This window comes from Gymnoscopelus braueri (assembly GCF_963280865.1).
Source record: "Gymnoscopelus braueri genome assembly, chromosome: 12".
Classification (NCBI taxonomy): domain Eukaryota; kingdom Metazoa; phylum Chordata; class Actinopteri; order Myctophiformes; family Myctophidae; genus Gymnoscopelus; species Gymnoscopelus braueri.
The window spans coordinates 4,426,054-4,444,065 of NC_137614.1; the positions used below are offsets into that span (position 1 = coordinate 4,426,054).

General features: G+C 43.4%; 1 protein-coding gene across 1 annotated transcript in view; it reads right to left on the reverse strand.

Annotated features, from left to right (window-relative positions):
• Window positions 1–18,012, reverse strand: part of LOC308097509 (NACHT, LRR and PYD domains-containing protein 3) — a 40,246-nt gene that overhangs the window by 8,435 nt on the left and 13,799 nt on the right. Inside the window, exons 7-11 of the mRNA XM_080445321.1 lie at window positions 17,511–17,827; window positions 14,105–14,266; window positions 11,310–11,483; window positions 10,246–10,419; window positions 9,215–9,388 (exon numbers count right to left, since the gene is read on the reverse strand). Of these exons, the coding sequence (XP_080301447.1) occupies window positions 9,215–9,388; window positions 10,246–10,419; window positions 11,310–11,483; window positions 14,105–14,266; window positions 17,511–17,827 (1,001 nt within the window). The remainder of the gene's footprint in view (window positions 1–9,214; window positions 9,389–10,245; window positions 10,420–11,309; window positions 11,484–14,104; window positions 14,267–17,510; window positions 17,828–18,012) is intronic.

Genomic DNA, 18,012 nt, shown 5'->3' on the forward strand with positions numbered 1-18,012 from the left:
TCTGGTGACTGATAATCCTAATGCACGAGGGGGGTTGTGTTTTTTTTTTTAAATAAAAATGGGTCCTGTTATTGGTGCATCATTGGTTGAGACATCATAGCCTGTCAGCCTACGGATGTTGTAGGCTATTTACTTTGTATATCCCTGCTCTGCGAATTCAATGTAATTGTTACTGTAAATTTGTATTTATTTGTCTTTTTTCCCCAGATGCATCATTCCATCTTAAAAGCCACTGAGTCTGTACGGCTTGAAAAATGTACAACCTGCTGCACACTGTACCATAGCCCTTGGTGTTTGAACTTCAAACCAGCCAGATTGCCGGGACTGCAGAAGCATATCAATGCCCATCAAAAAAATGCACTCAATTTGTTTGGCTGAGATGGCCATTCAGCTAAAGAGTTCCACCTGGGGAGACAGAAGTGTTTGGCAAATGGCAATCATGATGGGCAGGTGCAATGTGGGTAATAGGTGTAATAGAGACTAGGTGCAATATGGTTGAGAAGTGCAATATAAGTTTATTGTTAAGGTTTGTACTGTACTGATTCCAGCCACTAAGACGGTCCTCTTCACACAGTCCATGTTTCCCAGGTTCCATCTCTGTAACACTTGTAATGTGTGTGTCCAGTGAGTCAGTCTAGTGACTGCCAGGACTATAGTGTAGTCTATGACGGATGATAAAACAAACTACAAACATTCATCAACAGATGCCTACGACACATCCTGGCAATTTACTGGCCTAACACCATCACAAATGAAGAGCTCTGGCAAACTAGCCTGGTAAACCCTCCCTCCAGAAATCTCATTTGTATTTTATTTCAGGAGTGAGTCTGGCATGAGGGCCTGTTTGGTTTTTTGGCTGTGGGCTGGAGCTGGGCGGGAGTAATGTAGCTTTGATGTCCAAGTGGCCCTTTGATGTCCAATTAAGCCACTTTAGGCTGCAGTGATTATCACCAGGAGTAATTGGTTTGTCTCTGATGTTAATGAGCAGCTTGTATGAAAGGTGTATTGATTAATGATGTGTGAACCACTCGCGTTCCACCTGATTGGCCTACCTCCGCTGTCAATCACAAAACAATGAGCGAGGATGCTGATTGGAGAGTCCATTTGGTGGACGAGCAAGAAACGCCCAGATAAGCCTTCAGGCCAGACTCACTCCTGAAATCAAATGGAAATGAGAATTCCGGAGGGAGGGGCTTTACCAGGCTACTGGCAAACCACACAACAAGAACAAATTGAAACCGAAATTAAACGCAGGAAATGGGGCTGGATTGGGCACACCCTGAGGAAACCATCCTCCAACATAACCAGGCAGGCCTTAACATGGAACCCTCAGGGGAAAAGAAAACCAGGAAGACCCAGCTGTAAAAGGTCTGTCGAGGCGGAACTCAGGGAAAAAGGAACATCTTGGAAGGAAGCAGAGAAGATCGCCCAACACCGAACTAGCTGGAGGAAATTCATAAATGACCTATGCTCCCCAAAGAGCAAAAGGGTTTAAGTCAAGTAAGTCATGACGGATGCCTTGCCCGTAAGAAAGAACGCTTCCATGAGATGGGACTGTGTGTGTCTGTCTGTCTGTCTGAAAAATCATTTTTTGTCTTTTATCCCCCCTATATCTGCGCATCATCGGATGCAATCTTGCCTGCAGATCAGCGGCACACTTTCACTGTCCCTGGTGTGAGAAGACCATTTCAAGGCTTGATGACATGAAAAGACACCTGCTGATTTGCAAACTGCATTCAGGTCCCACACAGTACTCCACCCAGTCTAATCCCTCCACCAGCGGTCAGCCGTTCAGCTCTGCCCAGATGCCCTGTAGTCAGCCGCCAAGCCCTGCTCAGTTGCCCAGCAGCGGTCAGCCGTTCAGCTCTGCCCAGATGCCCTGTAGTCAGCCGTTCAGCTCTGCCCAGATGCCCTGTAGTCAGCCGTTCAGCTCTGCCCAGATGCCCTGTAGTCAGCCGCCCAGTCCTGCTCAGTTACCCAGCCATGGTCAGCCGTTAAGTCCTGCTCAGTTGCCCTGTAGTCAGACGCCCTGCCATGCTCAGCCGTACATCAGCGGTCTGCCGTTCAGCCCTGCACAGCCCTCCAGCAGCGGTCAGCCACCCAGCTCTGCCCAGATGCCCTGTAGTCAGCCGCCAAGCGCTGCTCAGTTGCCCTGTAGTCAGACGCCCTGCCATGCTCAGCCGTACATCAGCGGTCAGCCGTTCAGCCCTGCACAGCCCTCCAGCAGCGGTCAGCCGCCCAGCTCTGCCCAGATGCCCTGTAGTCAGCCGCCAAGCCCTGCTCAGTTGCCCAGCAGCGGTCAGCCGTTCAGCTCTGCCCAGATGCCCTGTAGTCAGCCGCCCAGTCCTGCCCAGATGCCCTGTAGTCAGCCGCCCAGTCCTGCTCAGATGCCCTGTAGTCAGCCGCCCAGCCCTGCTCAGCCCTCCAGCAGTGGTCAGTCCCCCCAGCCCTGCTGAGCCCTCTAGCCATTCCAGTGCTAAATTAAAAATCAAATGCCCGCACTGCTCAAAAGTTATGTACCGGAAAAATCTCCGTGTTCATATTGCACGTAAACATTCAACATCCAAGGACATAACTGCCATAAGCCACCTTGCAGGTAAGGTGAAACTGAACAGGTGGAATCAGTGGTTTTCTAGTTTCCAGTTTCTTCAATGAGGGGTTTTCGCCACCTTTGTCGCACAATACGACTCCATTCATTTACACAATTGTCAAAGTGTCATGAATGGTCAAAGTCTTGCGACTTTGACCATTCCAACTAGATTGACATTGGTGCTTGTAAAGAACATTCCGGGCATATTTGCCAGCATTAGCCATAGATGGATAACACCGTAAGGGGAATCATGGCAGGACGCCCAGAAACCTATATAAGGGGATGAATGACTCATTCAGTCCCGACCTTTAGTGACCCAGTCGATCCCAGCCTTCCCATATATGGAGATCCCCATAGATGGAGACAACCAACCTCCCCAAGTCTGACATCATTGAATCTCCTAGACGGCTATATATGGAGATACCCGGGCATACCTGGCTCTGACATCAGAGAACCCCTCTTGGAACTCCATATATGGAGATAGCCGAAACGTCCAGGACTGATGTCATAGTCCCAGATTTGGGCATAACTGACATAGGCCGCTCCATATATGGAGATGCCTGACACTACCTGACAACACCGTAGTGACATGAGGACCGCAGCCAAGAGTATTGGAGTGCCTTGGTTGGAGGCAGTTCCAGCAGCCACCCAGAGAGACATTAACTCCTTACAGAGAGACAAGCATCGAAGAGAATCCAGCAATAGTTGATTCCCACAGCCTAAACCATCACATATCAGTTTCCCTACTTCGCATAAAGGCTTTCGGATCTGGTTAAAGAATCAGTCGATTATCAGTTTTACAGTGCTGGTGTGAGGAATGTTTTGCCGTACAGTGTATCCGAAGAAAAGACCAGAGAGACGTTCATGGTATCATGCTGCTGTGACAGTAGGACACAAAGTGTACTCCTTTGGAGGAGTCTCTTCCTCGGGCAGTGATGGGCGTGAACATCTTCAACACAGTGTCTTTATGCTGGGAGAAGGTGCCTCCAGTGTGAACTGGAAGAGAACGTTCCACTGAGTATCCCTGCAGACGCTGGTGCCACACAGCTGTGATCATAGGTGAGTCTGTCTACATCTGGGGAGGGTATCCTTAACTCATTCAGTGCCACAGGACGTCAAAGACTTAATTTTTTTTAAAGGTTCAGAACACAAGATATGATGATTTGAAGATTTGCTGCTCCATTCACTCTTTGTTAAACTACTTACTAAAAAAGGCTTTATCTCGGCTCCTAAGCACTTTTTTTTTTACAATGAATTTTGGTTGTGGCACTCCAAAATTCCATAAATAAGCATGGCACTGAAAGAGTTAATGCAATGAGCTTTATTCATTCAATGTCGACACCCACAGATGGCTCCACCACAATGTTTCTGGGACTGTCCCAGAGGGGAGGGACTTGCACTCAGCCTGTGTCTTGGGGAAGGTCATGTATATCCATGGAGGAATGAAATGGTTTCATCCTTTCCGTTATCACATGTTCAAAGGCATGTTCAAGTTGGACACCACGACAATGGTCTGGTCTTTAATCAAGAACAGAAGCGCTGTTTCATCACGATCATTTGGTCACTCTGCCACCATTATCGGGACAAAGTTGTTTGTATTTGGAGGAATTGGTCTAGGGTGGAACTTCCACAACAATGTCAAGAGTGTTTGACACAGACACCGAATGTTAGATGAGCACCCCTTCTGCACAGCTTGTTCCAGAAGGACGCCAGTGTCATTCAGCCTTTGCCTACAATGGAGAGCTGTACATATTTGGTGGCCATAGAGCATTCAGGGGCTTAAATGGTCTGTTGTGGAAATTCAATCCAGATACCTTCTCCTGGAAGAAGGTTGAGCCCAAGGGAAATAGCCTGTCTTCAGGCTATCGCAGCATGTGCTGTTGCATGGTCGGAAATCGTATCATCATCTTTGGAGGACACAAAGGATTCTTCTTCCGGAGGAGAGCCACTGATGACCTGCACATCTTAGACTTCAGTCCTAGTCTGGAGACATTATCCAAGCTAGCAGTTATTCAGTACGGTCTGAAGCAGTCAGAACTCCCACACAACATCAGGTGTGAATTGGCAGCCATGACTACCAACAGTAGTCTATTTTCCTCATTTATGAAAAAAACGATACAAAAATGTAATGACATGTCCAAAGTAGAGGACACGACATCACGTGGGAACACATATCAGTGGTTCTCAAACTTTTTCATGTCAAGGACCCCCAAAATGAATATGTATTTGGCCGCAGACACCCATCTCAAAATATGTTGTTCCAGGGACCCCCAGAAGCAAAGATTTGAGTTACAAATGTTCGCTTTAAAAATATATATACTCAAAGATTTGCACACATTTTCACGATTTAAAAAATAATAGCAGATCTACAAGCTCATAGCGCTGCACTCGGTGCAGCGCAGTGCTATGTCGGACAGCGCTATGTCCGTCAGACCTCATTCTCTGACGGACAAGAAATAAATATAATCCTTTTGCAAAAGACATCCATGTTCCATTCCTTTTTTAAACAATGATCCAAATGGGAATTTTTCAGCAGCTAGAATCATGACAGTTTGACATTGTTTGAGCAGTTTTTGGTGCGCAAAACTAGTCGCAATCTCCCTCGTTAAGTTAATTATGTGCAGCTGCTGTGTTGATCTGCACCGTGCGCAGATCCCCGCCAGGCCAGGATGTCTACCCAGGCCTGTAAAATTCATAGGCAGCCAATTGGAATGAAATCTTCTAAAACTGACTGATATACTGATACAGAACCATATATAGGCTATATAACGTCGCTGTCAGGTGGAAACCTTGTATATCCTTAACCCATTAATACCTGGAACGCATCTGTGTCACTTTAGATGTCTTTGGCTATTCAAAAATAGCAGATATACAAGCTCATAGCGCGGCACCGAGTGCCGCGCTATGAACTTGTAGATCTGCTATTTTTGAAAAATCGTGAAAAAAAAAATGTTTAGATTTTTTTCCAAAAACTGTTAGGATTTAGATTTGTTTTAAAGAATCGCCTCAGGTCTTAAAGGGTTAAATAAAAAGAACAAAAATTAAAATAGCCGATCTACATGCTCACAATGCATTGTATCTCGACACGTTGTGAGCTTGTAGATCTGCTATTTTTACTCTTATAGTGCGACACTCTTGAATGATGAAGTAGGGCATTTATGAAAAAACATAAAAAGTTGAAATATGGAAATACAAGGTTTCTGCCCGACAGCGACAATATATGATTTAATAATTTGCATTTATCCATCAAAACATTATTTATGTTTATTTGTATGGACTTCAAAATGGTCTGTGGAATGTAAAATAAGAGCACTGTTGGCCTATAATGTGTCATTTTCACTGTTGCTACACTTAAAAATATAAAACAACAAGTGTTAACGCATAGTCATATTCATAGCTATTTAGATATTTGGCATAAATATTGAGGTATGACATTTTTTATCGGACAGCCCCATAATTCTAAAGTAGAAAGTAAAATAATGTGTTTAATTGAACGGTAATTAAAATTTAACCTATATCATTTTATAACGTCCAGTCATAAAGGAGATTAGAGTATGGCCAAGGGGGGCTACAGAAACATTACAGGGATGCTTTGACTGCACACTATGGCATGTTTTTAGAGAGGCAGCGACATGTGAGGGCGTCACAGATTTACAGGAATACACAGAGTCGGTGACAGGTTATGTAACCAAGTGCATAGACGATGTGACTGTAACAAAGACGATAAAAGTACGTGCCAGTCAAAAACCATGGCTGACCAGGAAGAGACGCCTACTATTGAGGGCCAGGGATGCTGCCTTTCGATCTGGCGATCCGGTGGCCTATAGGAAGGCAAGAAATGACCTGGAAAGAGGCATTAAAGAGGCAAAAGGACTGTATGGGAAAACATTGGCAAGTCACTTTAATGACAACAAGGACACTCGTTGGCTGTGGCAGGGGTTCCGTACAGTAACAGGCTATAAGCCTGCTCCGCAGCCAGTCCCCACTGACCAATCCCTTCCTGATAACCTTAATGCCTTTTACACACGGTTTGAGGCCACAAATGACGGAGAGGCACAGAGATTTACATCCTCATCCACAGACCAGGTACCCCAGCTATCCACCACTGAGGTCAAGGGGGCCTTTTCCAACATCAACCCTCTAAAGGCTACTGGACCAGACAATCTACCAGGCCGGGTGCTGAAAGACTGTGCAGAGCAGCTAAAAGATGTTTTTACAGACATTTTCAACATCTCTCTCAGCCAAGCCAGAGTACCTGCCTGTTGGAAGAGCGCCACCATCATACCTGTGCCCAAAAAACCCAGCCCAGCCTGCATGAATGATTACCGCCCTGTGGCCCTTACCCCAGTCGTCATGAAATGCTTCGAGAGGCTTGTCATGGGACGTATTACAGCAGGCCTTAGTGCCGACCTGGATCCATTCCAATTCGCTTACAGACCCAACCGTTCGACAGAGGATGCTATATCCACCATGCTCCACTTCACTCTGTCGCATCTGGAAAAGACAAACACCTATGCCAGGATCCTATTCATAGACTTCAGCTCTGCCTTCAATACCATCATACCACAGCAGCTGGTGGAGAAGCTGAGGGTGCTGAATGTGGATACTAGCACCTGTAACTGGATCCTGGACTTCCTGACACATAGGAGACAAACAGTCAAAGTAGGCAGCAACACATCAAAACCTGTTGAAGTGAACACAGGATCTCCTCAGGGCTGCGTACTGAGCCCCTTACTGTTCACTCTGCTTACGCATGACTGCACGGCTAGGTTCAAAAGCAACCACATTTTAAAGTTCGCTGATGACACCACCGTGGTCGGCCTCATAACAAATGAGAATGAAGCTGCCTACAGAATGGAGGTGGAGCAGCTGGCAGTTTGGTGCAAAACGCACAATCTCGCCCTCAATACAGAGAAAACCAAAGAGATGATTGTTGACTTTAGGACAAGGATCAGGCCACAACACCAGCCAATGGACATCGATGGCGCAGCTGTGGAGAGGGTAACCAGCACAACATTCTTGGGTGTACTGTTGACAGAAAATAAAAGAAGGCCCAACAGCGCCTCTACCCCCTCCGTCAGCTGAGGAAAGTGGACCTGCCCATCCCAGCCCTGCCCATGTTCTACAGAGGTGCCATCGAGAGCCTTCTCACTTACTGCTTCACCTCCTGGTATGGAAACAGCACAGCTGAGGAGAGGAAGCAGCTAAACAGGACGGTGAGAACAGCGGAGAAGATCATCGGCACCTCGCTGCCATCTCTGGCAGACATATACAGTCAGAGATGCATGAGGAGGGCAACCAACATCATCAGGGACACCACCCACCCCTCTCACAGCCTGATCTCCCTTCTGCCGTCAGGGAAACGTTACAGAAGCATCAGTGCCAGGACAGAGAGGATGAGGAACACTTTCTTTCCCCAGGCAATCCGATTCTTGAACTCAAATCTCCCCAGTAGATGAACTTTGGGAGGTGTATGCATTCCTGTGCATCAAATCATGAACTAGTTGAAACAGATGAACTATGGATGAATTTCATTCAGTTTTAGTTTTAATACTTAGTTTTTTATCAGGGTATGCTTATTTTATAGTGTGAATTCTTGGTTTTTAGGACCTTTTATTCAGGTCGATAGGGTATGTTTCTGCACTGTTTGTTTTTATTCTTTTATGAATTCTGCTGTCTCTTACTGGGAGAAACATAATTTCGTTTGTTTTTCTGGCACTGCTTGCAGATGGAAAACAAAGGACAAATAAAGCAATCTTGATCTTGATCTGCAACACAATTGTATAAAATATGTAGTGGGGGGTCCCTGCTTCATCTCTATCTTAGCTAAGGGGTCCTTGGCCTGAAAAAGACCCCTGCTCTATAGCAATGATAACTATGAGAGTATACAGTTTAACACTTATTTTAACACAAGAATATCACATAAACCCCCTTTACCAACCTTTTTGTTGTGATAATGTACCTTGTCAATAACCATGATTCTGCTCTGAAGCTTTCAAAACTGAGTCCAGTGTAAATTAGTAAAGAAAAGATGTATGATTTAACCCATTAAAACCTGTGTAACCACTTTAGCCATTATTTTATACTTTGGCTATAAAGAAAATAGCAGATCTACAAGCTCATAGCGCGGCACTAGCTTGTATCATGAAAATGTGTGCAAATCTTTGAATATATATATATATATATTAAAGCGAAATTGTTTTACTCAAATCTTTGCTTCTGGGGGGGTCCCTGGCTGGAACAACATATTTTTAGATGGGGGTCCGCGGCCAAATACATCATTTTGAGGGCCCTTGACATGAAAAAGTTTGAGAACCAATTATTATAGCAACGTACGTTTTTTTTTAAAACTGTTAGGATTTAGAAGACATTTCTAGAATCCCCCAGAAGCAAAGATTTGAGTTACAAATCTTCGCTTAAAATATATATATATTCAAAGATTTGTACACATTGTCATGATAAAAAAGAAATAGCAGATCTACAAGCTCCTAGCGCGGCACCGCGCTATGAGCTTGTAGATCTGCTATTCTTGAATAGCCAAAGTATAAGATAATGGTTAAAGTGGTTCAAATCTAAAATGACAGATGCTTTCCCGGTCTTTAATGCGTTAATTGTGGACAGTACCTGATCTTCTCCAGTGGGCATCCAGGTTTACTGAGGGCTTCGCAGAGCTCCAGCGCCCCCTCCTGGCCTAACTCGTTCACAGACAGGTCCAGCTCCAACAGAGGGCAGTGCTCTGAGCTCAGAGCCTGAGACAGGTCAGCACAGCACTCTGCTGTCACACTGCTGCCAAACAGACTGCAACACAAAACAACACACTCTGCTGTCACACTGCTGCCAAACAGACTGACCACAAAACAACCATTAATGGTGCAACAGTTCATTTAATGGATTATAAAAAAAACAAATACATCCATAAAGTGATCAAATAATCGATTAACACATTCCCTGCCAGAGTTTTTTTTTTAAATTCCCACCAAGTGCCAGCAAGATTTTTAAACCCTTTTCAAGTTTCTATTTTATCAACTCTAAGTTCTCTTCTAAATGGATAAGAATTGATTTAGCATTTTTTGGACAAAACCAGGACTCTCTCAAATCTGGATCGGCACCAGTGTTGATTTTGACAGCAAATCATAGTCATAGTCTTTTGAATAAAATTCCATTTAATTTTTGTCATCATATGACATTCTTTTGTTTTAGTCTAGTTTTAGTCGAATAAATATCATAAGATTATAGTCGACTAAATCTACAGTTGATTTAGTCGACTAAAATGTATTTTGGTGGTGCCTTGATGGCGTGGTAATGGCTGATTTTACATTGGTTGCATGCTGAAAATAGCCGATCTACAAGCTCACAACGCGTCGCGTTGTGAGCTTGTAGATCGGCTATTTTCAGAACGCAACACCCGAGCGCAACCAAACATAAAATGACTTGTCTTTTAGTTCTACTGGATCTCTTCTCCACTCGTCCCTCACTAACATTTTAGTCTAGTTTTTATTTGTTGACAAAATTGTCAATGTATTTAGTCTCAGTTTTAGTCGTCGTAGCTTAGTTTTTATTTGGTTTTCGTCAAAAAGGTTGTCAACGAACAATTTCCATCATTCAGCACTGGATTAAAAACAAACAAATCTGGCATCTGGCGGAGCTCTACTCACTTGAGACTCTGCAGCTTACAGAGTGGACTCTGAAGCGCTCTCGCCAGGTGCTTCACTCCAGCGTCACCTATGGCGTTTCCGGTCAGGTCCAGCGTCCTCACCTCACACCCACCGGAGGACAGCGCTGCCGACAAGGCCTCCATGGACGCTTCGGTCAGCTGACAGGTGTGTAGCCTGGAACATGAACACAAGAGATGTGAGTTTTTTTCTTTTTTATTGAGTGAATACCAGTGTCGATTTCGTCGACTAAAACTATGACGAAAGGTGTTCCGTCGACTAACTTTTTTTCACAGACGAAAACAAAATAAAAACTAAGCTACGATGACTAAAACTAAGACGAGATATATTGACAATTTCGTCAACAAATAAAGGGAAGAGTGGAGAAGAGATCCAGTAGAACCCCTTCCTACTGGAAGAAAGTCCTGTTTCACAAGTTTTCAAATGTATGAAATGTATATAATTCTTTTGAAAATAGCCGATCTACAAGCTCACGATGCGAAGCATCGTGAGCTTGTAGATCGGCTATTTTCAAATGGCCGAAATGTATATAGGGGTGAAGTGGTTATTTGTATGTTTTGTAATAATAATCAAAATTATTCAACTAAGACTATATACAGTATAACTAAATTATAAAACTAAGACTAACTAAATATATTGACAATTTCGTCAACAAATAAAGGAGAAGAGATCCAGTACTAAAAGACAAGTAATTTTATGTTTGGTTGTGCTCTGAAAATAGCAGATCTACAAACTCACAACGCGTTGCGCTGCGAGACGCGTTGTGAGCTTGTAGATCGGCTATGTTCAGCATGCAACCAAGTGTAAAATCAGCCATTTACGACGCCATCAAGGCACCATTTTAGTCGACTAAATCAACTGTAGATTTAGTCGACTATAATCTTATGATATTTAGTCAACTAAAACTAGACTAAAACATTTCAGATGACTAAAATATGACTAAAACTAAATGGAATTTTATTGAAAAGACAAAATCGCAAAAATTTGCTGTCAAAATCAACTCATAAGTCATAATAAAATCAGGAAGGTGTGGAACAACAACGTACGTGAGCGTCTGCACTTTGCAGGAAGGACTGCTCAGAGCGTGGCACAGCTGCGTGGCGCCCTGGTCCTGCAGCTCGTTAAAGTTCAGGTCCAAAACCCGCAGCTGGGCGGCGCCAGACGTCAGCGCGGACACCAGGTCTCCACAGCAAGCCTCAGTCAGCTTGCACACTGTAAGCCTGCAACATAACCAAGAGGATTAGAGGAAGTTCAACATGAGTAAAATACATATTTTTTGGCAAGAGTGAAGGCTCGCAGTCAGAGTGACGAGACAAGTCCGTTTTTGTATCTCTCTGTTATGCCCTTACACAAGAGGCCTCTTACGTAAGGGCATATGGAGGAATAAAGAACGGACTTATCTTGTCACTCTCTGAGTGCGGCCCTTCATTCGTGCCAAATGTTTATGTTTTAAGAGGACAAGGCACCAGAGGAGTCAGAGAGCGCTGGCAACAAATAAAGTATATTTATCATAGGAAATTATGTTTTGCCTTTGGGGGATGCTTCCATAAGCATACTAGAAAATAACAATTGATTATAGGGGTGCGAAAGGCACCGAGTGCCGCGCTATGATCTTGTAGATCTGCTATTTTTGAGGGGGAAAAATCATGAAATTGGGTACAAATCTTTATATATATATATATATATATATATACACTTTCAACTCAAATCTTTGCTTCTGGGGGTCCCTGGAACAAAATATTTTGAGATGGAGGTCCGTGGCCAAATACATATCATTTTGGGGGTCCTTGACATGAAAACATTTGAGAACCACTGATATATACAGCAATATAAGTTATTTTTAACCGTTAGGATCTAGAAGACATTTGTAGAATCCCCCAGAAGCAAAGACTTGAGTTAAAATGTTGCGCTTAAAAAAGAATATATATATATATTCAAAGATTTACCCAAATTGTCACGATTTTTCCAAAACAATTGCAGATCTACAAGCTCGCAGCTTGTAGATCTGCTATTTTTGAATAGCCAAAGTATGAAATAATGCTTAAAGTGGTAACACAGATGCGTTCCCGGTCTTAAGGGGTAAATTAAAAAAAGTTAATTGATAAAAAACTAGAAAATGTGCTCCTCGGAGCACAAGTCTCCGCCAGCAGACCCGTGCTATTTTAATAGCACGGGTCGTTTTGGTAGAACGGGTCGTCTTGGTAGAATGCGCGTGGTTTTTGGTGTTCTGCAGGGGCGACTGAATATGTAGTGTCTGCATCTAAAAGATGTTCTTCTTGAAGCAATGTGTCATATGGGAGTCGTCGTAATTGACTGGTTTGTTCAAATTCTTGTCTGTCTTCTTCATCTTCATTGTCTTGAACAGTTTCAGCAGTTGATTGGTGTGTTTGATCTATGTCAGTTTTCTCTAGTGCTACATAATGTATTTGATCAAGGCGGCCAATTGTTACAGTATTAAGACTTCGGCCTTGTTGTGGGATCAATTCAACTCTATAGTCCTCTTCTGTGTTACTGTTGTAGATGAGTATGCTTTCTTAGCTTTGGCCTTCTGCGCCTTTGCTTGACCAATGTTAGGTGTTCTCAAGAGGGACACACACACGCACGGACGGGTGATTTGTACTGGAAGGTACTGTTCCAATCAAGACTGATTGATCCTGTCTTACCTCACTTCAAAAGACATAAGTGGTCTTTTGAAGTGACACACCTATTTATAGGATTTTATTTCGTCATGCGTCCCTCTAGCCAATCAAAGGCATTGGTGTCAACATATTGACACGTGTCACGTGGAGCTTGACCAATGTTAGCTTGGCTAGGGGCCATGCTAACACACGGCGGGACGAAGCGAAAACATACTCTTAATTTCATTCCTTCTCTCTGTTTCTTAGCTTTGGCCTTCTGCGCCTTTGCGTCTTCATCAGGTTTCAGATGCTCATTTGCTGCTTCTTTAGTTTGCATAATGGGAGTTAGTTACATTGTGTGATCTCAGCCTCCTATTTATATATTTATATTACATATTGTGATGTCACGTAAAACTGACCAATGTTAGGTGTTCTCAGAGGAACACACACACGCACGGACGGGTGATTTGTAGTGCAAGGTACTGTTGGTAGAATGTGCGTGGTTTTTGGTGTTCTGCAGGGGCGACTGAATATGTAGTGTTTGCATCTAAAGAATGTTCTTCTTGAAGCAATGTGTCATATGGGAGTGGTCGTAATTGACTGGTTTGTTCAAATACTTGTCTGTCTTCTTCATCTTCATTGTTGTCTTGAACAGTTTCAGCAGTTGATTGGTGTGTTTGATCTATGTCAGTTTTCTCTAGTGCTACATAATGTATTTGATCAAGGTGGCCAATTGTTACAGTATTAAGACTTCGGCCTTGTTGTTGTGGGATCAATTCAACTCTATAGTCCTCTTCTGTGTTACTGTTGTAGATGAGTATGCTTTCTTAGCTTTGGCCTTCTGCGCCTTTGCTTGACCAATGTTAGGTGTTCTCAGAGGGACACACACACGCACGGACGGGTGATTTGGACTGGAAGGTACTGTTCCAATCAAGACTGATTGATCCTGTCTTACCTCACTTCAAAAACGTAAACGGCTTTTTGAAGTGACACACCTATTTATAGGATTTTATTTCGTCATGCGTCCCTCTAGCCAATCAAAGGCATTGGTGTCAACATATTGACACGTGTCACGAGGAGCTTGACCAATGTTAGCTTGGCTAACAATGTTTGCTCACACACGGCGGGACGAAGCGAAAACATACTCTCCACCTACGGCGGAGACAAAAACACTGCGGTTATTGACGGCTGCATCCCTAATGCATTAAGGGTCATAATCTCACTTCAGTGTGTGTAGCTGGCTGTGTGTGAGGCCGGTGCAGAGCACCCTGAGGCCTGCGTCTCCCAGGTGGCAGTAGGACAGGTCCAGTTCTTTGGCTTTGCCCTCACCGAGAGCCGAGGCCAGGTGAGGGACGGCACCGGGACGCAGGATGCTCTGGGACAACCTGTGGACATGATAGAATTCAGTTATACCGTATGCACCAGGGCAGTGATTCCCAAACAGTGGGTCACGGACCCATTTGTTTCCTATATTTAGTTTTTAATTATGATTTGAAAATATTTTCAATAAATTCCCCCCAAAAATATTCACAAGTTAAAAAAATAACTTTCTTTCAAAGATAGTTTTTTTAAATAGCAGATCTACAAGCTCACTACACAAGGCATTGTGACGTGTTGTGAGCTTGTAGATTGGCTATTTTCACTAGTTTGGGTCCCGGGGAGAGACATTTCTCTTTAGGGTCTCGAGTTAAACGAGAAACAGTGATTTTGAACCCTGTTAAGACCCGAGGCCGATTCTACTAATGCCTTCTAAATCAGTAGGTCTACATTTGTTTCGTGCCATGGACCTACAAAATGATTTACGTTAAAAAAAGAAAAATGTCTGCACAAAGTCACGCGCTGTGAGTTTGTATATCTGCTATTTTTTAATAGCCAACGCTAAAATCGAAAATGACACCCACGCTTTCCCTGTTTTAATGGGTTAATTTCCAGGAACCCCCAGTCTGATATGGATCACGCCAAAGGCCCCCCATTTCAAATGAATGTTTATCTCTGGGACCCCAATCTACAGTATACTGTACAATCCGAAATATTCTGTGGCTCTTGAAAGGTTAGTAAAAAATGCTAAAAAAATGCTGGCACTGGCTGACTTAAAGGAGCATTTCACCCCTGGAAGAAACTGCAATCACTCAATGGTAATAGTATTTGTAGTAGATAACAGTAGCACAATTTAACATTTGCACCCTATGGCCAGAAAAATAATGAAATCTGTGTGTTTGACTAGGGTTTGACTGGACTGCTGCATTACTACAATGACCATAATGCTTTGGTGCACTGCACCTCCTTGTGGCACAGGAGGTTGCATGTGGGTGTGATCTCCAACAATAACATCCAAACAGCATGCCAGTGTTGCCATGTCTGCTTATTATAAGCGGCTTCTTTCTAAAATGTAGTTGATATTTGGGCTTGTTTCCAAATGTTTTGATTGTTGTTTAAACCAGTGGTTCTCAAACATGTTCATGTATTTTTCCACAGACCCCCATCTGAAATTATAATTTGTGCCAGGGAGCAAAATATGTGTCAAAAATATTCCACATTTTGCACTTTTTCCCCCTCAAGATTTTTTTGTAAATAGCAGATCTACAAGCTCACAATGGGTCGCGAAGCGTTGTGAGCTTGTAGATCGGCAATTTTCAAATATATAATATCCCATGTCTAGGTAAAGTGCTCTTGGCCTAGTTATCTTCTTTTGGGCTTGTTTTCATAGACCTGGCTGCTTATTTCTCTCACAATATCTGGCAACACTGGCTGTACCTCGCACACGTTCATCTAGTTACATATATGTCCAAGGATTCGTTAGTGATGTCATATCACCGACAAATCCTTGGTATCTTTATGCAGTTCTACTTCCGTGTCGCATAGTATCGACATCACTGTCGCATCCTTGGTATTATGATCCTAGCCTTTCGTGACGGTGTTTGTTTACCAGCACTGCCACCCCACGCTGTATTTTTTTTTCAAGCTTGCGCTTATGAAACACTACACAGGATTATTATTTAATGTCAACATTCAAGTACAACTATCAGAAGATAACTCAGGTAAAGTAATGCCTCACTCTGCAAGGGGGGTTGCCCGCTGGCCGCAGCTAATGGGAGTGGCCGAGTGGGGAAAGAAGGTTGAACAAAGTGTTACGGACACACCATTGGGGCTGTCTTTGGAGCTGGTCTGACTGAGACGCGCCGAGACATGTAGTGCGGAAAGGAATGAGACCTATCTCTCGTGACGTAAATAACGTCACGATGTACTCGAAGATTACTAGATATCTAAAAACACAGATTATACACAAAAAATAACCAGGATCTTGTTTCTTGAGTCCTCTTGAGTCCTAAACTTCATTAAAATAAGTTTTCGGTGAAGTGTCCCTTTAATTCATTCATTAATTCTGGCACTCAAAGAGTTAGTCGACCAAGACTTTGATCATTTCTTGATGCTTTTGTTCCCCATGCACATGTATCTTGTAACCTCTAGATATAGTTTTTTTAAAATTCTACCAGTCTAGACTGTAACTTTCAATAGCCTGTGGCCATTGTGAGATCAACATTGGCGGATGTTCAGTTCTCAACCTCACCGACCTGATTCAAAAGGCAGGTCTGTGCATGATTGCATGCAGCAAAACACTGTTTTACAGATAATATGCTGATTGCGTTTTCCTTTAGTCAAGGATAGCCAGTGGTGTGTTCTAGGTTCTTTACATGAGGGCATGACGATGACCTGCACGACATGCGCGTGGTCAATGGATGAAACGGTTAGCAGTGGGTGGTAAAAGTACTACTCACATGTTTTACTTAAGTAAAAGTATCAATATAATGTAGAAATACTACACTGCAGTGGAGGGGGGAGGGGGGCTAGTGAAATGGAAGAACACCTCTGTGTTTTTCATTTGGTACGTGAATAGAGGCGTATGCACGTTACAGTGCACGTTACAGTGCACGTACAGCGCACGTTACAGTGCACAACACGTACAGTGCACGCTTCACAGGTCGTGCGCGCTGTAAAGACAACACTGACTGTAATTTTTTTTGGGCCCCCTCGCACGTGCGTTTGGGGGGGGTGGGGAGGGGGGGGGTGAGGAAAAAGTGACGTCCTAAGCATCCAAAAGTGACAGTTTTGAAGGGGCGGGGTTTAAGACGAGGTGGTGGCGAGGAGAAGAGGAGGACATGAAAAACTTCCACTGGTCTAGACTACAGACATATCAATGTATTTATTTTATCATTTTCTTGGGGCTTTTTCTTCTTTTCTAGATGACTTACATGTAGGCCTGTCACAATTATGACATAATCGTCTAATCGATTTTTTTTTGATAATCGTACTTATTTTTGCATAATCTTCATAATCGTTTCCATGTTGAAAACTTTTCACACAGTCTCAAATATGAAAAAAATAGCAGATCTACAAGCTTGTAGATCAGCTATTTCTGCTATTCTTACATGTATAAAATTAACAAATATGTCAATCATTTCTTTGTATTCTTAAGTTGTCATATCTGCCCTGTGCAATTTTTAGATTTTCTTTTTCATATGTTCCAAATGTTCAACGCCTAACACACAACTAAATCGTTAATCGCAATTATTTGAGTGACAATTAATCGTCAACTTGAATTTGTAATCGCGACAGCGGCCCTACACTTACATGATCTTGTTGGCCATGCGCATGGCCGGCTTCAGGACCTCCGCTTGCTCCTCCGTCAGATCCTTGGTGTTGTAGAGGTTCAGCTGCTCCAGCGTGTCGCCGAGGCTCGTCAGCACGTAGTTCAAGCCCACGTAGTCCTGCAGGCTGCCGCCGCCGTAGCTGATGCCGATCCGCGCCGACGGCGTGACGACGTCCCGCACCAGCTGTGCGTTCTGACTCTGGTGCAGGAGGCCGAAGTAGCGGAGGTGTTTGGCTTTGTTGCAGCCTTGCAGCGTCTGCTGAGCGCCGCTCTTGAACCAGGATTTGAAAGCCGCCACCTAAAGATCGGTGTTGATTTTGACAGCAATATTTTTTTTATTTAGTTTTAGTCAGTCTTTTGAATAAAATTCTGTTAGTTTTTTTGTCATATTTTAGTCACCTGAAAGGTTTTAGTTTTAGTCTAGTTTTAGTCGACTATATGTCGTAAGATTTTAGTCGACTAAATCTACAGTTGATTTAGTCG